At 57.1% G+C, this 22,335-nt stretch overlaps 1 protein-coding gene across 2 annotated transcripts in view; it reads right to left on the minus strand.

Moving 5' to 3' along the window:
• The window catches only part of CPT1A (carnitine palmitoyltransferase 1A), a 44,471-nt gene that overhangs the window by 12,262 nt on the left and 9,874 nt on the right, over positions 1-22,335 (minus strand). Inside the window, exons 2-13 of one of the 2 annotated variants that reach the window (XM_037135204.2) lie at positions 21,538-21,688; positions 19,006-19,145; positions 15,735-15,906; positions 14,082-14,183; positions 13,089-13,226; positions 12,581-12,658; positions 10,233-10,340; positions 9,515-9,602; positions 8,350-8,545; positions 6,342-6,530; positions 5,634-5,739; positions 877-993 (exon numbers count right to left, since the gene is read on the minus strand). In XM_037135204.2, the coding sequence (XP_036991099.2) occupies positions 877-993; positions 5,634-5,739; positions 6,342-6,530; positions 8,350-8,545; positions 9,515-9,602; positions 10,233-10,340; positions 12,581-12,658; positions 13,089-13,226; positions 14,082-14,183; positions 15,735-15,906; positions 19,006-19,145; positions 21,538-21,678 (1,575 nt within the window). In that variant the 5' untranslated portion in view covers positions 21,679-21,688. Of the gene's footprint in view, positions 1-876; positions 994-5,633; positions 5,740-6,341; positions 6,531-8,349; positions 8,546-9,514; positions 9,603-10,232; positions 10,341-12,580; positions 12,659-13,088; positions 13,227-14,081; positions 14,184-15,734; positions 15,907-19,005; positions 19,146-21,537; positions 21,692-22,335 lie in introns of both variants that reach the window. The other variant, XM_037135205.2, reaches the window with a different exon arrangement.

Consider the following 22,335-nt stretch of genomic DNA (forward strand, 5'->3'; position numbering starts at 1 on the left):
ATGGCGTCCCCAACAGCCACAGGGCTGTCTTGTAAAATCCACAGTGGCGATCAAGGAACCAGTGAAAAAAGAAAAAAGGACCGTGGTCCAACCATACAGTGGACTGAGCCGTCACACCATGAAATGAGGTGGCAAGCCCTGGCCAGGTGGCTCAGCTGGTTAAAGTGTCGCCCTAATACGCCAAGGTTGCAGGGTCAACGCCCGTCAGGGCACATACAAGAACCAAATGTTAAATGCATAAATAAGTGGAACAACAGACTGATGTTTCCCTCTTTCTCTCTCTCAAGTCAATTTTTTTTAAAAAGAAAAAGAAGTAACGTGGAGGCATCTTAACTACAGATCACTAAGCAGAAAAAGCCCGTCTGAAACAGGGGGACAGCAGCGCCCCCCGCAGGTGGCATCTGGAAGAGGCAGAAACAGGGACACGGGGCAACGTGGGTCTTGTCCAGCTGGGCAAGACTGAAGTGCTGGGCCCATCACTCGAGACACAGACAGTGGCTTCTTGGGTCAGGCTGGGTACCGAATGGACCACATGTGAGACTCCTCAGGGGAAACGAACATTATACACTCATGACCCGAGAGGATTTGTGACTCTAAAGGAGGAAATTCCGCTTTTCACTTCTTCGCTGTGACGTGTAGCTAAGTCTCAGCTGGAGACCTCCCTGACCATCTTGCTAAAATCCTCAAACGGAAGAAGAAATGCTGCCCGGGGTTTCCAAGGCAACGGGAGCTGCCAGCCCAGGATTTTACTAAAAACCCCTGAGCACGTGGAACGTCAGTCTCCGCGGGCTTCCGCCGAGTCCTGGGCCCCGGGGAAGAACAGCGGGAGAGGAGCCCAGCCCGCGGGACCCATGCCCGGTGGCAAGTCGGACTCACTTCCTCCGGGATGTCCCACTGCAGCCGGGTGGGGTGCGGGATGTTCGGGTTTGTGTCCCCCTTGCAGTGTCCATCCTCCAAATAGCCCAGCTGAAAGCTGTCCGTGGACATCACGTACTGTTGGGGAGAGAGACAGAGATGGAGAGTTCGTAGTGTGACCTGAAACGTATCTGTCCCCCACCAAGTGGACAGGTCTGTGTTCTTCCCAGACGAGTCTACTGTCAGGACATCAGAGCAGCCGCTGCGGGGACACGCTCACAGCACGCGGGGCACCGAGGCCCTGTGCGCAGCTGAGCCAGGCCCTGCGCGGGCACAAGCGTTCTCCGCACGTTGGAGAGCTGAGAGAGAGGACCGAGAGGCCCCCCCATGGCGGGACTGGACTTCGAGGCCGACAGCATCTGACGCCACCCCTTGCGTGAGACGGCTCAGAGCTGCCCCTGGGTCCTGGCTGCGGGAGGGCGTTCTCCGGGAGCCGCCCGGGGACGCTCGCGCCTGCACTGTGAAGGTCTGTCGCACACCTGCCAAAACGAGGCCTCAGGGAGCGAGGGGAAGCGACCTGTCCTCCACGGCCAGGGCTCCGGGCTGCGTGAACACCCTCTTCCCACGACTTCCTCCGTGGGGCTGGCCGAGTGCCATCCGTGGACTGCAGCCTCTGAGCACCGAGACCGAACGGTAAACCGCAGACAAGGGTTTCTGCCCTTCCTCGACCAGCGAAACATGGCCCCTGACCCGGCGAGGCCAGTCCTGGGTTCGCACTCGGGACAAAGCAACCTGTGTGTTCACGTAAGCCCTGTGCACAAGTGTTCACAGAGGCAGTGCTTACCATGGTGAGAAGTGGAACCGACCCAGACATCCGTCAAGCGATGAACAGACAAGTAGAGCGTGGTCCGTCCACACAAAAAAACACTCTCCGGCCATGAAAAGGGGCGGGGTAGCTAAAGAAAGGCCCTCCCCTCCCCCCCCCCCGCCTGACACTGTCGACGTGCCCAGTGTGGGGGCCAGGCACAAAACACACCACGTACTCTGTGGTTCCGTCTCTGCGCAACGGCCAGAGTCGGCAGGTCCGGAGACAGAAGGGGGATGGGCAGCTGCCAGGGGCCGGGGGATGGAGCCCGTCTGGGGGGCTGACAAGTGTCCTGGCTCCGTGCCGGGGGCTGCACAGCCACCTTGTGCACCCACAAACCCACTGGATGGGACACGTCGAGAGGGGGAATTTTATGGTCTGTGAATTCTCTCAATAAAAAATATTTTAAAATACATTTTATTGATTGTGCTATTACAGTTGTCCCATTCCCCTCCCTTCACTCCCCTCTGCCCTGCAAACCCCCTCCCACCCACATTCCCCCCTTTAAGTTCATGCCCATGGGTCATACATGTAAGTTCTTTGGCTTCTCCATTTCCTACACTGTTCTTAACCTCCTCTTGTCTGTTTTCTGCCCACCATCTATGCTGCTTAGTCTCGGTACCTTTTCCCCCTCTCTCTCTCCCCGTCACTGCCCCGCTGATAACCCTCCATGTGATCTCCTTTCTGTGATTCTGTTCCTGTTCTAGTTGTTTGCTTAGTTTGTTTTCGTTTTTAGGTTTGGTTGTTAATAACTGTTTGTTGTCATTTTACTGTTCATATTTTTATCTCCTTTCTCCTAGATAAGTCCCTTTAACATTTCATATAATAAGGACTTGGTGATGATGAACTCCTTGAACTTGACTTTATCTGGGAAGCACTTTTTCTGCCCTTCCATTCTAAATGAAAGCTTTGCTGGATAGAGCAATCCTGGATGTAGGTCTTTGGATTTCATGACTTGGAATACTTCTTTCCAGCCCCTTCTTGCCTGCAAGGTGTCTTTTGAAAAATCAGCTGACAGTCTGATGGGAACTCCTTTGTAGGTTACTGTGTCCTTTTCTCTTGCTGCTTTTAAGATTCTCTCTTTATCTTTAATCTTGGGTAAGTTAATGTGCCTTGGTGTGTTCCTTCTTGGGTCCAACTTCTTCGGGACTCTCTGAGCTTCCTGGACTTCCCGGAAGTCTATTTCCTTTGCCAGACTGGGGAAGTTCTCCTTCATTATTTGCTCAAATAAGTTTTCAATTTGTTGCTTTTCCTCTTCTCCTCTGGCGCCCCCATGACTCAGACGTTGGAACGTTTAAAGTTGTGCTGGAAGTTCCTAAGCCTCTCCTCATTTTTTTGAATTTTTTTCTTCATTGTGTTCTGGTTGACTGTTTCTTTCTTCCTTCTGGTCCACACCGTTGATTACAGTCCCAGTTTCCTTCCTGTCACTCTGGGTTCCCTGTACATTTCCCTTTACTTCACTTTTCTAGCCTTCGTTTTTTCATCTAATTTGTGACCATAGTCATCCAATTCTGTGAGCATCCTTATTGCCAGTGTTTTGAACTGTGCATCTGACAGGTTGGCTATCTCGTTGTGGCTTAGCTGTCTTTTTTTCTGGAGCTTTGATCTGTTCTTTCATTTAGGCCCTTTTTTTTTTTTTAGTCTTGGCACACCTGATACCTAGTAAGGGATGGAGCCTTACGTGTTCACCAGGGTGGGGCAACCCACGTGGCTGTGTTGTGACGCTGTACGTGGGAAGGGGTCTGACGGAACAATGGCGTTGCTCCGCTCTTTGCCCGATTGCAGTCACTGCCCCTGCTGCCCACAAGCAAATGGGGCCCTTCTGGTGCTGATTCCCGGGTGTGCAGGCTTGTGTGCGTTCTAGGACCCTGTGGGTCTCTCCAACGAACTCTCCTGTGAGGCTGGGAGTCTCTCCCGCCGCCTCAGCCCCCACAGGTGTTTTCAATCAGAGGTCTGAGGCTTTATTTCCTCACTGGGACCCTGGGTTGTGGGTCTGTCTGGCTCCCCAGTTGTTCCTCCCAGTTTATCTGCACCCAAATGTGGTCCCTCCAGTCTTCTGCCACCGCGCATCCGCTCCGCCCGGTCTGGGTGAGTGTTTCTTCTTTAACTCCTTGGTTGTCAGACTTCCATACAGTTCAATTTTCTGCCAGTTCTGATTGTTTTTTGTTTTTGAATTCATTGTTGTCCTTCTTTTGCTTGTGCAAGGAGGCCCAGTGTGTCTGCCTACGCCTGCATCTTGGCCGGAAGTACAGTAAAAAAATATTAGAAAAAAAACGGAATCCCTGCGCGCAGGGAGCTTCCCCTCCCGTGAGGGACACGAACAGTCCACCTGAGGTCAGACGGTGACACTGTCAGAGGGCGAGGGGTTCTGGGGGGACGCGGGGGGCCCACGCACACGGGCAGGCGAGGGCCACGCAGACAAGCCCCAGAGGGCACCGCTGTGTCTGAGCTGCTAAGCGCCGGGACACAGTGTGTAGCACGTCCTAACGTCAGGAACCCACTGAGAGCGAACAGAGTCCAACTCGGACCAGGCGTGTCTGCTGTCGCCCATCGCCGCTCAGGCCCCTCCAACCCGGCACGGACCCCCCAGGACACAGGCTCAGCCCGCACTCACACGGGAGACTCTGGGCTCCACACGGTCCCTGGAGCCGCAGGTCATTCTGTCAGCTGTGTTGTGACCGTTAAACGCCACCACCACAACGGGTCACCCTGGTCTGAGTCCCCGTGCCCGCTCATCTGGAGCACCTAAGAAATACCCCTGAGCTTGTCAGTCTCCGGTGACCGCCGTACTGTGAGGCAGGTGTGCCCTCCGCACCAGAACCAGCTCTGGGGCACCCGCGGCCCCGAGTCCTGGTACGGACTATGGCGTTGCGGAAGGAGGTACAAAGGGCCCTCTGGTCCCGCCCGGACGGGCCAGCGGTTTGGTGTTGGCCGGCTTCCCGGCTGAGAGGAGCTCTGAGCCTCCATTGGCACCAACGGAGCCGGGTGCTGGTGGGGGACCCTTTGGTGCTTGGCTACCCTGGCAGGTACCTGTCCCAGGACCACGCTGCTGTCTTCAAGATGAACCCTGTTTTCCCCTTTAGAAAACTTCCCCCGCTGAAGGAACAGCAGGTTACGTTCTGCCAGGACCCCAACCGGAGGTTAACACAGTCGGGAGAAGTCAAGGGAGGGACGACAGGGGCTCCTGACTGAGTTGTGAGAGACCGTTGGGCACAGGGACACTGAGGAGTGGGGTCACACGGGGCCGGTGGCAGGGGAAGAGTCTTCTGGGCAGACAGAGCAGGCGCAAAGGCCCTGTGGCAGAAGGCAAGGTGCGCTCTACAGTCTGTGGAGCCCCAGGGGGACAAATGGGCGGATACAGTCTTGTAAAAAAGTGTCCAGCCCTGGCTGGTGTGGCTCGATGGATTGAGCGCTGGCCTGTGAACCACAGGGTCGCTGGTTTGATTCCCAGTCAGGGCACATGTCTGGGTTATGGGCCAGATCCCCAGTAGGGGGCATGGGAGCGCCAACCACACACTCATGATTCCCTTTCTTTCTCCTCTCTCTAAAAATAAGTAACTAAAACCTTTTTAAAAAGAATACAATAATGTGGTAAAGGCATGCTGCGTTCTTATAAACCAAGACTTTCAGATGCTCGCTTTTATCTGGCCTAAAACCCTGCAGAGCAGGAGGACCCAGACAGCACGGCAAAGGGGTGGGTTTTCAGGACAAACAGCTTCAGTTCTGTCCTGACGTCCCTGCCACTCCACCGTCTGCGTGCCGTCAGGAGGTGGCTCTCACGTGTCGCCGGGCGGGGGACCTGCCATGGGGGAGGGGGCGCCACGGAGTCTCGGGTCTGTGTGTGGACTTCACGCGCGGTACCGACCGACACACGTGAAAGCGCCTACCGCAGTCAGGCACCGCGGAAGCTCACCTCCCAGAGATGCCCCACGATGGGGGCGTCGGCCCAGGAGTGCTCGGCGTTCAGGCCCATCTTCCCGTTTTTGAAGACGATGAACGTGAACGACTTGTCAAACCACCTACGGGGACACAAACGTGTGTGTGTGTGTGTGACGTCAAAGTGTAAAGAGAGAAAAATGAACAAAAACTGTAACTATGTTTCATCGGGCCGGGGGCGCTGACTTTGCCTCCGGCCCCCGAAAAGTCCCCAGGGGTTAGGGATTCACCGAAGTGAGAACAGAGGCAGACGGCGGACGCCAGACTCAGACACGAGGACACGGCCCTGTGAGGAGCAAGGCGACTGTGGAGAGAAGGGAGGTCGCACTCCTGCCCCCCAACTCCCCGCCGGCCGGGCAGGCAGGGCCCCACCCGCGGACACGGCGAGGCCTCGCAGGCAGCGCCCGTCCGTCCGTCCGTCCGTCTCCTCCCACCGGGTTTCCCTGCACCCACACCGAACCAGCCCTTCCTCACGGATGCGGTTGTGCACAGTGGGGTAGAATCTCAGACGTCAGACTATGTGTGTGTGTGACACAGACAGACAGACAGACAGTTTGGGTGAAGCCGAGAAAGTCAACAGCTGTGCACTCAGGCGGCCTCATTCCTCACGGGCGCAGACGCCCGAGGCCAGTCGGCCACACGGGGGGTCCCTGCCAGGTTCACGGGCACACGGCGAGGACCGTACCTGTCGAAACACCTGCCGTGCAGCAGCGACTTGGCGTAGGTGTCCAGGGACGTCTCGGTGTCCTCCTCCCGGTACCCCTGCTCCGTGTCGTCCAGCGTCACAAAGAAGGCCGCCTTCTCCACCACGTCCAGGGACTGCTTGTTCTTCCCGTGCGCGAAGTAGGCCTGGCGGCACCGGGCCCAGGGCACTCTGGGGGGGGGGCGTCGAGCACGGTCAGACTGCGGCGGTCTGAGGGCGTCACCTTGCCGTGACGACTGGAGTGACACCGGTTTTCACAGTTGTCACAGGCTTTTAGGAACTTCAGGAGAAGGACCTGTTTCAGGACTGTCCTGAGAGTCGCAGCCGGGGCGGGGAAGCTCCCCGTGCCAGGCTCTGCCGCGCCTCCTCCGAGGACCAGCTCACCGATCTACCCTGCCGCGCCCAGCTTCCAGATGAGGAAACCGAGGCACAGAGATGCGGTCACAGATACTTGGTGGCAGAGAGGGAGTCAATCCCACGCCAGCCTGCCCGAGTCCACATACAAATGACAAAGGACATCCCATGATGAGGGACCCTACACCCGACAGCCAAGGTCAAGGGATTCTTTTCTGTCCCATCTTACGTGAGACACGGGGACCTGACATGACACCAGCCTCCCTGGAGCCACCCCGATTTCCTCCGATGGCCCCAGCCCCTCACTCGGGCCTCGCTGGTCCTGAGCCCCTGCCCGCCCTTCCAGTCCACGGTCATCCAGCCAGTCTCCTGCCCTCTTCTCTCCCTGAGGGCCTGGCCGAGGCGCCCGTGGTCCCAAAAGGCCCGTAAACATGATGGGTCCTGACATGGCCCGCCTGTGACTGCTGCCCCCCACAACAGGTGACATCAGTGGCGACACGTGACTAGACACACTCGGGGTCTGTGGGCTCGGGCAGGTGACAAGCTGGCAGCCACAGCAGCGTCGGCGTGAAGGGCTCGGGCAGCCGAGATGGACGGCACCCCCAGCAGGCAACACCAGCGCTGGGCGCTCACTGAGTCCTGAGGGGGAAGCGGTGGCCGGTGCCCCACTCTTCGGTGGCCCCTGCACCCCACACCACCCCGCTGACACTCAGCACTCGGGACATGGGCTCGTTCCCCAGGACGCCCCCCACTGCCCCTTGTGGCTGAGTCTGTGCCCCAGCAGTGGCCAAACTCGCCCAGTCTCTCGGCCAAGCTGCCCCTCCCGCTCACACTGCCCTGTCCCGTCCTCCCAACATGAGGGCCCCTGGGTCCAGGGGCCCCGGGGCCAGAACAGTCCCGTAAATCAGCTCGGGTCGCTGTAGCCTAGAGTGGCCCCTTTAATGACCCCGGTCACAGGATGGTGCTCAAATGCCAGCAGGCCCACGGGACCCTCCTGCCTCAAGTCCCCACCTCCTGCCCCACCCTGCAGCTCCTGCCACCCCGGGGTGCCCTCGCCCGGGGCACTGTCCTCTCCTCTGCAGAAGAGTCTCACCACCTCACTCCTAATTCCCGGTAACAATGCCACGTTGCTGTACCTCAGGGACTCGGACAGGGATGATACTGTCCCCCAGTGACACTTCAGGCAAAGCCCGAGGACAGTGTGGCTGGTGGCAATGCGGGTGCTGCCATGGCATTCCAGCGGTCGGGGCCAGAGGTGCTCGTCATCACCCACCACGCACAGGACAGGGCCCCCGGAACAGGGATCCGGCCCGAGCATCTCAGAGCCGAGACTGAGACACGTGTGCCAGCTGCGTCCCCAGGTCACCACAGGCCTCCGAGTGGCCTCCGGACGAGGCCGGATCGAGCCGACACAGGCCTTGGTTCACAACGTTCAGTCGCCTAAATTCCACATGAGGCGGCCCCTGCAGAAGCCTGACCCCTGACTTCTGTGTCCTGTGCCCTGGAAACCACAGGCGGCCACAGTGACTGGAGGGCAGGGTGAGACCCGCTCCCTTGGAACAAAGCCGGACCAACGAGGGCCCTCGTCCCGCGGGGCGCCCCCGCCCCAGATGCCCGTGGCGGAGGGGCCGCGCACCTGTCTCCTGCCGTGAGGGCCGCCAGCTTCGCCTCCCCGGCCTGCGGCTCCGACGGGTCGTCCAGAATCCTCTGCATCTGCTGCTCCAGCTCCCGGGGCCGCAGCAGCCGGCCGTCGTGGTACAGCCAGACCTTGAAATAGCGCCCCTTGTGGAACACGACCAGGTGCTTGCTGTCCCTCACGTGCTGGATGGTGTCTAGGGGGCAAGACGTGAAACCCACGGCGCAGGTCAGAGGCTGAGAGGGAGGCGCCCGCCCCTCGCCCCACACCGCTCCACCCGGCTCGTGTGTCCGCCGCTCCCGGCTGCAGAGGGCGAAGCGTGGGGTCAGGGCCTGGAGCCCCAGAGCCGGACCAGCCGGACCTCTGGGTCTGGCCATGCGGGAGACCTGTCGGCCTGGGCCCAGGACTTAACCGCCCCCACTGAGCCTCCACTTTCTCATTGGTGACACGGACCCCGCGGTCAGGGCCCTCAGACGATGAGCAGGAGGAGGAGACAGTGTCTCATTCCTGGTCTTAGAGGAACAGCTCGCAGCAGTGCGCCACCGAGGGTGTCCACTGTGGACGTGACCGCGCCGGGGCGCGTTCTCGCCGCCGTTACTCAACACGGTGCTGGACGTCCCAGCCAGAGCAAGCAGGCCCCAAAAAGGACAAGGCGCCCAGTTGAAGGGGAAGGGAGAGAACCGTCACTATTTAGAGGTGACGGGATATTACATGTAGAAGGCCCTCAGCGGGGGTGTCCCACCTTTTGGCGTCTCTGGGCCACGCTGGAACGAGAGTTGTCTTGGCCACACATTAAATACATCCGGACACGTAATCACAAAAAAAAAGTCTCCTAATGCTTTAGTTTTCAATTTGGTGTTGGGCCACATTCGTAGCCACCCTGGGCTGCGGGAGGCCCGAGGCCTGCGCGCCCCTCCCCTGCAGCCTCCACACAGAGACCATTCGAACCAACAGACAAATTCTGTGGGAAGTGGTAGGACGCAAAAATCAGGTGCGTTTCTGTGCACTAACACCGAACCATCAGAAAGAGAAACTAAGACAGAGATCCCACTGACAACCGCATCCGAAAGAATGCGCCCCCTGGGAGCACGGCTCACCGGGCGGCGAAGGCCTGGCCCCGGGACGCGCGCTGTCGCGGGAGGGGCGCCCCTGTCCCAGCACTCACCGGTCTCCTCTCCCGGGATGCGGGACGTGTTGAACATCCGCTCCCACTGGGCGGAGCACAGCGGGATGGTGGACCCCAAGAGAAGAATCTGTGAAAGGAAAGTGTGTCGCACAAACACTCCACAGGCGAGGGAGGAGCGAACTCCAACACCACACCCGGAACGCGGGACTCGTGTTCCGAGTCCACGGCGCCGCCTGGCCTAACCTTCCCCCAACGCGTGAGGAACAGCGGCTCCTCGGGGACCTGCCGGACCACACCAGGGCACGGCCTCCCACACTGTCCCCTCCTGAGTGTCACACTCTAACCGGTCTTGTATCCACCAACACTTCGCCCCAGGGCTGTTTACAAAAGAAGTGTCTTGTGTCTCCTGAGTGGCTCACCAGCCGTATCACTCTCCTTCAAAGCAAACAGGAGCTTCTTCGAGAGGCAAGTGACAGAAGTGAGTGCATCAGACCAAGTGAAAAGAAAAGTGGCCTAGAGTGACAGAAGGCAGATCGGGGGCACCTGGTGGATGACAGGCGGGGAGGGGCGCGTCACAGGACAGGGCACGGGGGCAGCCGAGCACAGAGGAGCAGGGGGAGGGAAGCTGGGGGGATGGCTGTGTCCACGCCCCGAGCGTGGTGGCCGGTCTTCCCCGGACTCCCCCACTGAGCAGTGAGCCAGACCCCATGAGGCTGGTTTTGCAAGAATCTGTCTAGAAAAACGGCCGGTTGCTCACCGGTTTGAGCTCCCCCCGGTCCAGCTTGCGCCGGTACAGCAGGATGGCGTGGATGGCGTTGCCCGCCCTGGCGGCCTGGATGTGCGTGGGCGTCACGTAGAGCAGGTCCTGCAACGGACGCGGGTCAGCGGGGACAGAGCTCGCGGGGGCCGGCAGGCTGCCTGAGCACGCGGCGGGCGCTCGGGCCCCGGGCCACCCCTGCACTGCTGGAAAACAAACTGTCCTTTCGTTTCCCGAACTTTGCCAGTTTCACTTTATTTTATGGATTTGAGAGAAAGAGAGAAACATTGATTTGTTGTTCCACTCACGGATGCGCTCACTGGTTGGTTCTCGCATGTGCCCTGACTGGGGATCAAACCCGTAACCCTGGCGTATCAGGACAACCCTGTAACCCACTGAGCTACTCAGCCAGAGCACAGATTTTATTTTGTTCATGGTTTATAAGAACACAAACCCCCAAGTAATTTTTGCGCCAGTAAAGGTAACATATACACACATACGCACGTATATACATATATAAACTTTAAAGATTTCACTTATTTTTAGAGGGGGGGAGGGAGGGAGAAAGGGAGAGAAACATCAGTGTGTGGTTGTCTCTCACATGCCTCCCACCAGGGACCTGGCCTACGACCCAGGCATGTGCCCTGACTGGGAATTGAACCTGCAACCCTTCGGTTCACCGGTCAGCACTCAATCCACTGAGCCACACTAGCCAGGGCAGGTAACAGTGTATTTTTTAACTAATTTTTAAATGAATATAATTCAAATCGAAAAAATGACATAAGTACTTTGCCCCAAATACCCTCGTAAAACGAACGCATAAAGGGAAAACCAGAAATAACAGAGAAGCAGGCGGCCAGGAGGCTTCCTGCGCGAGAAGCAGCCGGAGCAGAAAAGCCACCTTTTGTATCACGCGCTCCGGTGCCCGCGACTTCCTGACCCTTGGGACACATTTCTAAAGGTCACCTTCCCGGACCGGGAGGGAAGGCCGCGGGACACCGGTCGGACTGGACCCGGAGAGCGTGTCCCTGCCGGCGTGGGAAGGACAGGACCGCGGCGGGCAGTTCCCTCTCCAAGACCCCTGGGCACCGGGCCCACGGCTGTGCCGTTGGTCTGAGAGTGTTTCTGGTGGGAAAAAAGCTCAAAGGAAAAAAGAACAAGCCTTAAAGAGAAATACAGGGGAAAATAAAAGGAGGGAAAGACCAGAAGGGGGTCCTGGCTGGTTGGGCTCCGCCGGGTCGGCGACGTCCTCGGACACCAAGGTGCCGCCGGGTCCAGTCCCAGGTCGAGGCACATGCAAGCATCAGCCATCGAACGCACTGACCAAGAGGAACAATGAGCTGGTGCTTCTCTGTCTCACTCTCTCAAATCCGTTTTTAAAACAAGAGCCCTGGCTGGTGTGGCTCAGCGGGGGGGTGTTGCCCCACAAACCTCAAGGTCGCCGATCCAGTTCCCCAGTCAGGGCACAGCCCGGGGTGGCAGGTTCAGTCCCCCGTTGGGGCCCATGTGAGAGGCAACCAACTGACCTTTCTCTCTCACATCCATCTTTCTCGTCTCTCTCCTTCCCCCTCCCTTTCCCAACTCTCTAAAAATAAATAAGTAAATAAATAAATCTTTTTTTTTTTAAAAAAAAGAAGAAGAAGAAGAAGAGCCTTGGTTGGTGTAGCTCAGTGGATTGAGCGCAGGCCTATGAACCAAAGGATCTCGGTTCGATTCCTAGTCAGGGCACATGCCTGGGTTGCAGGCCAGTTCCCAGCAGGGGACACGAGAGGCAACCACACATTGATATTTCTCTCTCTCTCCTTCCCTTCCCCTCTAAAGATGAATAAATAGAATCTTAAAAATAGCAAGGGAAAGAGAAAGAATTTGACTCACCAGTAATTAAAGGATGCCCTGGAAGCCACACCGAGGGGCTTCTAACAAAATATGACATGCACCCCCCCCAAGGCCACCAGTGTCGCAACAGACCGGACACATGGAAATGAAACGTGACAAGCGACTCTGTGGTGTCTCAGGGCCGAGGGACAAAGCTCAGCGGGCAGGCTGGTGGCCGACAACGCTGCCCGAGCCCTTCAAGCCACGGCGACCCTGTGTTTACGCAGCACTGTTAGGAAAACGGAGGGCGGGGGGGCACCCACTCCGGCCGGGAGGAATGCCTGCCGGCCCCCGGGGCGTTCAGGGACCCAGATTCCCCAGCAGGCGCGCGGCGCCCTTGAGCAGCCTCACCAAGGCCGGAGCACGTCCGCGGCTCCCTGGGGGGCGTGCAGCCTTGGGCAGAGGGGGCAGGACGGCAGGGCCGGCCGCGCCCTGGAGCCGCCCCAGAGGCTGCGGCACAAAGACTCGCTCACCATGGCGTAGTAGTTGCTGTTCACCATCAGCGGGCCCCGGCCCCGGAGGTAGATGTACTCTTCCCACCAGTCGCTCACCTGCAGTGCAAACCCAAGAGCACAGTGAGGCAGATGCGGGGCCTGCAGGGGTGCGTGGACTGTGGAAAACAGGAGGCAGGGAGCGGGCTCCGTGTAGGTCACGATGCAGAGCCACTGGGAGGCCGCCTCCATTCCACAGTTCGTTGGAAAAGACCCGATCAAGAGTGACCAGCGGCTGAGTGCTGACATTTCTTAACGATCGATACCGTCCCAGATGGCGCCTCGGCCCCACTCGGCCCCCTGCTGGTTTGGTCTGGGTCCCAGGTATGTCCCAGACCAGACCAGCAGCGGCCAGAGTGGGGCTGCTCCACACCCGCTGCTCCCCAAAACCCGGACCCCTGCCGCCACCGGGTCCACTCGAGAATGCCCCCTCTCACGGGCGGGTCGACACCCCACAGTCCACCGAGGAGAACCGTGCGTGTGTACTTACATAATTGGTCGCCCACCAGGACTTCAACTTCAGGTACCACTGTAATCTGGGCCCGAGGCTGACGGCAAAATCTTCGGCGAGAGCCGTCATCCGCTTGAACTCGGCTTCCTTCATAAGAGGCCGCACCGACTCCAGATACTGGGGTTTTAGCAAGAGACATGCAAGCCAAGTTAAAACCCGCGGCGTCCGTAGGAAAAAACTAAAAACTCGGCCCATGGGGAGAGGTCCGAGTCTCCCCCCAGGCTGGCTCTGCTGGCCCCCACGCCTGCCAGCCAACTCCAATGCTACGTGACGTTCTGGGCGACTGATAATGGAACAATGAAACCTTTCCATCCCAATTGGCCTACACACTCCCCCGATCCTGCATCACCGGACAATCACCCAGGTGACACCCAGCTGGACAAGGCCCGATTAGTGAACGAAGCAACTTCAGGGGTGTCCCTTATCAGGCCCGTGACAAGGGCTCCATTCTACCTCGGCTGCGATGGCCTGCGATGTGCGATGACCCGGGGGAAGCTGGCGGGGGGCAGGGACCAGCATGCCACCAGGCCGAGCCAGGTCTCCAGGCCCAGGATTTTCACGTTGTGAGTGGACTCACTGCCACAGAACGGTCCCCTTTCCAGGGCTGATGTGGTCACTTTGATGTGAAGGTTCTATTAGCCCCATTTGAGAAAACGAGTGAGGGGATCCCGCAAAAGCACTGAGTCGGACCCTCGGGGCGCATCTGGATGGCAGGTGGATAGACCTCGATGAAGCTGTTTTGGAGCCTCTCAAAGGGCTTCTCTATCAAACGGGACGCCTTTCACAAAGGTGCCTGCGCTGTGCTGACAGGCGGGGGAAATGACCTCCTGGAACGGCCCCCCGGGTGCTGCTGGGGGCTCCACGTCCGAGCGACGGCCAGTTAACTGACAACCGCTGTTAAACCGTAAGCCCCAATCCCACGGACGACCGGCATTTCCCAGTGGGCACCACCGTGGGCGCGGCCACACCCACCCTGGTCACTGTGTCTCTCACGGCAGGGACCGGCAGGCGCGGCAGAGACGTCTGGAAGCTGTACAGCATGGGTTTGCGGCCAGAGAAGATCTTGACCATGCCCTGAAAAAACAGGTACGTTGAAACGCTGAGACGACACCAAGGGTCTACAACTAGTCCTCGCGGGCCTCCAGCCTCCAGCCTGTTCTCTGCCCCTCCCCTCACAGGCCTTTGCGAAGAAGCAGAGGTCCCCACATAACCATCGGGCCAAACAAAAACCTGGGTCAGAGAGACGCCCTGATGTGTCCCACCCCATCCAGGTGCCAGGCCCTCTGGCCAGGGGCCTCCTCGGGCACCCTGACGCGGCGGTCTGACTGCCCTTCTGCGTGAGGGGTAAGTTCGCCCACCTACTTCTGCGGGGCTCTTGCTTCAGGATCAGCTCAAGGCTCGGAGCCAAGGTGCCTGGACCTGAAGCCAATCCCAGAAGCAGGGTGGCCCTTCGGTCATTGTCAAGCCTTGTGGCCAGCACATTTGCCCGCCATCGGCCCTTGCTTTTGGCTGCAGTGATCTGAACTTGGCGCAATAACCGGTCATTTCGTGCTGACCAGACCTCAGAGGGACTCCTAGGGCTCATGAGGTGGGTGTGCGGGGGTGACTCTGGATGATGAAGAGCCCTGGAACCCAGCGGGACGTCAGCCCTGGGTGTCACCTGCAGGGCCGTCACCTGTTTGCTGAGGTGGGGGAGGCCACCTCTGTCTGCGTCTGTCCTGCGTGCTCCATTCTGCTTCTCTGGAAACCAGAAAACGTACTCCCAGCACTAGTGGAAGTCGGTTTGGGAGAGACCGACGGGGGGCGTGCGGCGGGCTCACGCACAGTGCTGCCTCCCAGAACTCTGCCCCTGCGGGTCCCGGGGGGCTGGGAGGGCACCGATGAGCTGGCAGACAGAGCCAGCACTGGCTGAAATCGGCACAAACAACCTCGCACGGGGCACGTGAATGACTCTCGGGGGGCTGGTTGGACTGGTCAGCGGGGAAACCACTTAACCCTGACTTCAAGTTAGAAAAGCTATAAGGACACTGGCTGGGTAGCTTAGTTGGTTAGAGTGCCTTCCTGATACGCCAGGGTTGCGGGTTCAATCCCTGGTCAGGGCACATGTAAGAATCAACCAATGAATTGTATAAATAAGTGGAACAGCACATTGATGCCTCTCTCTTACCCTCTCTCAAAAAAAAATCAAATAAAAAATTTTTGCAATTTTTTAAAAGCAAAGCTACCAGGAAGTGAGCAGGTGGCACTTTTACTTCATAGATGACCAGGAAGACCGATCTAATGGACATTCACATAAAATGTTCAGATCTCCCAAATGTCACTCAAGAAAAGTACCCTTTGGCCCAAACCTCTGAGTCACGGTGAATCCAGCCCCTCCAGCAAGTAGAGGTCAGCGCCGGAGTCACCAGGGGTCAGAGGAAGACAGGTCCCATGAGGGTCCCCACGAGACTCTGGGCTAAGTGAGACGGGCCAGACGCAGAAGGACAGTCGGCCTGACCTCGCGGACCTGCGGAACCTGAGGTCATCCGAGTCACTGACCAGCAAACAGAACGGGGGCCGCTGGGGGCTGGGGCCGCGGGCGTGAAGGGCACAGGGACAGGGGGCCCGGAGCGCGCGCTCAGTTACCATCCAGACTTTGGTGGCGCGGCTCATCTTGCCGTACTCGGCGAACATCCAGCCGTGATAGGACAGCAGCACCTTCAGGGAGTAGCGCATGGTGAAGATCAGGGCCACCCACAGGCCAGTGCCGAACAGCACGCCACTGACCACGTGCCTCGTCTGGCTGGACATGCAGCCCCTACAAGACAACGAGACCGGGGGGACCCGTGAGTAGCAGGAGAGGCTGCGGGGACCGGCTCCGCCAGGCACCACAGTGGACGCTGAGGACACGGCAGCCCCAGGGTCGGGAACCAGAGCCGGGCCTGACGAGAGAGGACGCGCATCTCAGCCCCACTGTGGACACTCGGGCAACGTGCCTCTCGCCTTGGCGGGAACCAGCCCCGTCTGCACCCGAGACCCTCAAAACAAGCGGAGGCCGATTCGTGCAGTGGGGGAAACGCACAGTGGCCTCCAGGGTCTCGGGACGACAGCAGAGGTGACATGGAGGCCGCGGCCTGCCCCCGGGGTGAAGGTGCCCAGCCGTCCCCATCCTGTCCCTTCTCCTGTGTCTCAAACGTCCCTTTGGATGTCACTGTTACTTACACGGAACCCAGACTATCTGGCAAAACTGTTACCTCAACTATTCCCAGCAAGCGAGCTTGTTTTTGGTGGAGGTGGGAGCATTTACCACGCGTACGCAGAGAACCCGATCGTATAAAGCGATCTCTTAAGTGATGAAGACAGTATGTCTTCATCTGCTGAGGAAAGTGATCTATTTTACAACAAGGAATGGCTATTTTACAGCCATTCACATGCCACGTCCACTGCCGCATCCACTGTTGGATCCCTCTCTCCGTGACAAGGTCCTGAGAGGGGGTGTAAGACTTCAAGGAAGCAGTTTCCAACCTGGTGGACGTGGCATGGAAGGCCCTGCAATACCTATTGTGATTGTGCTTGCTTTGGGGATCATGACCTTTTCTGCTTTAATCATTATGAATACCCTGGCAGTGATTCAGATAGTGCGCTTAGACCTTTCCCACGACTGTTCCTCACCCACAGATACAAAGGGTCTTCCAAGAAGACAAGTAAAAACTATATAGACCCCTACCCACAGCCCAGGGATACGGTCGGGACGGTTGAGATGATCTGCAAGACAGAGGCAACTGTGGCTGGATTTCCTGTCTGAGTAACAGCCCCTCCTTTACCTTGAATAAGAATATATATCAACTAGACAGGCAAAGAAATAACAAAAGCTGGCTAGTTATTACAAACTAAACAGTTACTAAAGAGTCAGAGTTTATAGTACACAGAGAAACATTTTAGACAGAAAAGGACAGATAGCTAAGTTAGACATCACAAGGGCCTTATGATAAATTTCCTATTATCTCTACTCAATCTAGCGTATCCTTTTGCCCTATGACAAATTCTAAGAAACTTTAATATACAATAAGATACTTCTAATTGTCTGATTAATAGCTCTCCTGGTCAAAATAATCTTTGTTTATTATAACTAAATCTATGGGAACTTTCGTACTTTTCCTGATTACCTTTGTATTAATTTTTTCTGCTTAAATGATCATGTTATACTGCAAATGTTAATCACTACCTAAAATGAAAATATAAAAACCTGCTTGTACTTGCAATAAACGGAACAGAGCTTCACTGTCCTTTGAGGCGTGATGTCGTCTGTTACCCAGCGCCGACGCCTTACCCTCACCTGTGGGACCCCTTGACCTGCTGTGGCCGGACCGCGGCATTCACACACCTTTGTGGTTTTGTTTTCATTTCTGTTGTTTGGAGAACAACAGGATATTTATAAAATAAAAACTGAGTGTGCTTCAGATTACTGAAACAACCAATACACAACGTGGAGGCGTCGCCACTTTTGGGGAAACGTCACTTTAACATTTTATAGTGAAGCAGCACAGAAACACTTCTTCGAGGTCAAAGGCATTGCTTCAAAACCTATCTTTCGAGCCCTGGCTGGCATGGCTCAGTGGACTGAGTGCCAGCCTGGGAATCAAAGGGTCACTAGTTTGATTCCCAGTCAGGGCACATGCCTGGGTTGCAAGCCAGGTCCCCGGTTGGGGGGTGCGTGAGAGGCAACCACACATTGATGTTTCTCTCCCTCTTTCTCTCTCCCTTCCCCTCTCTAAAAATAAATACATAAAATCTTTTAAAAAACAAACAAACGTATCTTTCCAGAACCCGTCAAACCTGTCCAGAACCAATTCAAGTTGAACCGTGGTCTCTACACGTTTTTCCCACAGTCGCACCCACAGGAAGCTGGTGCAGGGAGGGAAGAACCTGGCTCTGAGACGGCCCTCAGGTCAGGTGTCCCAGTGCCACGTCACCGAGGGAAAAGCCCTCCACACTCCCCCGATGCACGCAGATCACAGAGAGCTCCAGCACGGCCCCTAACCTGGTCTTTCTAAACCTGGGACGTGATGGCTCAGTTACCACCACTGGTTTAGAGGGATGAAGAAACAAATCTCAGAAAGATCCAGATTACCAGGGCTTTAAATAGCCAACACTTGCAGGTATAATCCAGTGTTAAGAGGCAGCCCACAGTCCAGAGTACATTAAAAATCTGTGCCAAGCGCACGCCAGGGGGCTGAGAAGCAGGTAAAACAGCACAATATTCGGGCCCAGCTGTGTGCAGGGGATGGGCCGGTGCCCCTGGGGAACGGCAGGGCGAAAGCAGGGAGACTGGGGACGGGAGGGAGGAGAGTGCCGAGGGTGACCAGGTGCCTGCCCAGGCCGCCCCAGCCCACAGGCAGGCCAGGGAGTCGGGCAGGCGTCCAGGACAGGCCTGCCCCCTTCGAAACGACCAGGAAGTCTTTATCCGGGGCCCCAGCTGCTTAAAAAGGCACGAGCCAGCGTTCCCAAGGCCACTTGGGACTGTGGGTGACTCAGCTGGAAGAATGACATTTAAATCCCAAAACCAGCCAGAGCTGACCTAGGCAAAGGTCCCAGCTCCTCTGTGCCACTCAGGCCATACCCACGGGCTGCGTCTCGTCCCTACATTTAGGACTCCAGGCCTGAGAAACAACGCTGATGGTGGCGTGAGGAGGTGGGGACTGTCCCTCCTCCGGGAATAGGCCGGAAACAGTCAAGGACAGCGGGAGTCTGAACAGCAGCCCAGCTTCGGGAGGAGGGCAGACGCAAGAACAAGAGCGAAAGCATCGCCCTGAGTCCAGAACAGGGACAGTCGCGCCACTCGGAAGGACACAGGCACCAGCAACCAAGACACAGAAAGTGACGCCCGGAGGACCCGAGGTGCGGAAGAGGTCCTTACGCTGTGTCGAGGGTCCGACTGATCTTGGCGATGACTCCCAGCGAGGGGTCGACCTTGGCGTACATGGTCGACATCACGCCCACCACGACGATGAGCCAGCTGGAGGGGCTCGCCGGGTACACGCCGGTGATGATGCCGTTCTGAAAGAGACACGCGGGGAGGTGTCGGGAGGCGGGGGCGGGGCTTGCAGCGGGCGAGCCCGCTGTCCCCGCCGCAGCCACTCCGGCGGCTGCCCGGCTCCCCCCTGCCCGCCACTCTCCCTCAGTTTCTCCAAGTGACCCCAGGACGTTAGAATCACCGAGAAACTAGTTTAACACAGATTCCCAAGCCGCACCCAGAGCAATGGATGACACCTGTGGGTGGAGGCCGTCGCTGAGCCAAGCAGGAAGTCCTCTCCCCAACCCGCCACACCTGCAAGGCTGAGACCCCTCTCCAACATCACCCACCCCCTCCTGAACCAAGAAGCCGCTTAACCCGGGAGCACACACAGGGGACCTCAGTCCACGCCAAAAACATGCTGTAGATTCTTCAGCCAAACTCTCCCATGCCCCACAAAACCCCCCACAAAGTAGCAGGAAGGGGGCTGGAGAAAAATCAGTCAAAACTGGCAACAGGTTAACAGGGGTGGAAACTGGGAGGTGGGGAGGGGTCTCTTACTTTTCTGTATGTTTTGAAACTTCCAAGTAAAACAAAGTGTTGCCGAAGCCATTAATAAGAGTGATTTGACCGACGGGTTAATGACAATAGATTAACAAATTCCCAAAGTGCCCTGACTGGTGCAGCTCAGGGGGTGGGGGGTCACCCCACAAAGTGACAGGTGACTGGGGTGGTTCCCCGGTCGGGGCACAGGCCTGGGCTGTGGGCCAGTCCCAGCTGGGGCACCTGAGACCAGTGTTTCTCTCCCTGTCTTGGTCTCCCCTTCCCCTCTCTCTGTAAATAAATTGATAAAATCTTTAAAAATAAGTAAATAAAATAAAAACTCTGGAAGCTTTATCTGAATGTTTCAGCAGATAATTGCACCCCTCCTGTTACTCCACTGGGTTTACCACCACTGTCGAGAGGGAAGAGATTTGAGGGAGGGGTAGGCTAAGTTACAACGGAGGCAGGAAGGTTCTAGATAAGGCGCCCAACGCCAGCAGCTGGTCCGACAGCTGGTCTGACAGCCCCCACCCCCCTCCTCTGAGGGATCACAGGGTTCTCTGAGGAACCCCTCTGCTGCGGGCAGCCCTGCCTCGTCGACACCCTGTATTCTTGCGTGTACCGGTCCGCCTTCCTGGCCGCACTAGGAGGTCTTGCACATCGGGAACAACGTTGCCCCTGGGCTGATTCGATGCGCCCGCCCTGCAGGTTCTATCTCCCACCACTTGGAGGAGCTCTGAGCGAAGCTAGGGGCCAACCTGCGCTTCCCCTGTAGGGGGCGCCCTGCTCCACTTGAGGTGCCATGTTGGGGATGGACCCCAGAACCCCACCCTGCGCCCCGGGACACCGGCCCAGCCAGACCCACCTCCAAGGTCACTGCTGTCACCTACTCTAGCTCCCGGGCCTTTCACTTCCCTCTAAGAAGGAAAACAGGACTAAAAATACCAATTGTACCATCTACGCCTGGGGGGGCGGCATTCACTTTTGATCTTGCCCTTTGATCTTGCTTGAATTTTAAAAAGACACTAAATTAAAAACAAGATTTGTGCTTAAAACAGTGATACCGTATTTTGCTGAGTATAAGGCATTCTCATGTACACTGTGCACCCACATTTTTGGCCCCAATTTTCAGGAAAAACATCTTCCGTTTTAATTTTTTAACTCATTGTCTTATTTATATATAAAACTGATTATCATATTCCAGGGTATTATTTTGCATGCGGATATCATTACTGCCTTCTAGAGTTACACGTTTAATGCATAGGTATAAACAAAAGAATTAAAAGTATTTTTACAGATTTGGAATTGCTACTACCCATGTGCAACATGCATCCTTACACTTCTCTAAAAAATCTGGGCAAAAAAGTGCGCATTACACACGGCAAAATACGGTCTGTTTCCTCTCTTTCGGGTCAACAGAATGGAGACTGGGAAGGTGACTGCACGTGGACTTATGTGTGTGGGTATTTCTGTGTGTGTGTGTGTGGATTTATGTGTGTACGTGGATTTATGTGTGTCTGTGTGTGGGTATTTCATCAGTGAGAGCCTGTCCGACAGGCTCACTGCGGTTTCTCGCAGCTGGAAGGCAATGCCGGTTCTGGAGGGCGAGCAGGGTCTGGGCTCAGAGCAGGAGATGTGGGTTCTCGTTCTTATTTGGTGTCTGCTGAGCAGGCCACCCACCGCCTCTGAGCCCCGACTTCCCCCCTGCCCGACAGGGGCACCCCTTCATGGATTCCGGGAGCCGATACACAGGAACGTGCCTCCGGAGCCTTCAGCACCACGAAAATACCGACTGTGTGCCAGCTGCCGCTCAGAACACTTGGAAAAGCCCCTGGAGGGCAGCGCTCGGAGCCCCAGGGACCGCAGCAGAGGCCTAAACCAGTGTCTGCAAACCTTGAATTGAATGAACTTCTTTTTCCAGGAATGAAGTCCAGACAGGTAGATTTGCTTCAGGGCTTCATGGCTCAGCCGCAGGTCGATCCCGTCCGGAGTGACCGTGAACTGGAAGGCCACAGCTTGGTGGGCTTCTGCCATCTTTGGCGATCCGCTGAAAAGAAAGGCAGAGGGTGGACCATCTCGCCAGATGTTAGAAAAACCTGTGTGTAGAAGTGGAATTTGTTCCGGATTTAAGTTTTTCTCCCCCACTGAATGGACTTCACAGGCTTCATTAACAGACCGAATTCTGTGGCTCGGGGCTGCCCCGCCCATGCCCGCTTCCACCCAGCCCCTGCTCAGAGACCCTGGGGCCATCGGCGGAGTCCGGGAGCCCCCGGCCACCTGGACGCCACACACGAGTCCTCCGTGGCCCTGAATCCTTATCTTCAGGTGGGAACCAGGGCTGACTCGGAACACCTCAGCCTCTGGAAAACCCACTTTAGGCACCGCGGAAGCCAGAGGGACGGGGCGGGAGGAAGACGAGACTGAACTCGAACTCCACCCCACAACCGAGGGGTCAGCCGTTACCAGAGCACTCACCCGGCCCTCAAGTACAGGGCCCAGGGCCAGCTGCAAAGTGGAACACGTTTCATTTGAACTGCTCTGGAATCTGCAGTATGTAGGTTCTCTGTCTCCCACCATCCCGGCTCCTGTCTGCTTCCTCCCATCCTCCCAGGGACGCGAAGCCCCAGGAGCCTGTCCCTCCCCTCACAGCCGCCCCCACCTCTGCCGGCCCCTCTGCCTCCTTCTGAAGGT

The sequence above is a fragment of the Artibeus jamaicensis genome, unplaced genomic scaffold (genome assembly GCF_021234435.1).
Source record: "Artibeus jamaicensis isolate MK-2021 breed Jamaican fruit bat unplaced genomic scaffold, CSHL_Jam_final contig_3109, whole genome shotgun sequence".
Classification (NCBI taxonomy): Eukaryota; Metazoa; Chordata; class Mammalia; order Chiroptera; family Phyllostomidae; genus Artibeus; species Artibeus jamaicensis.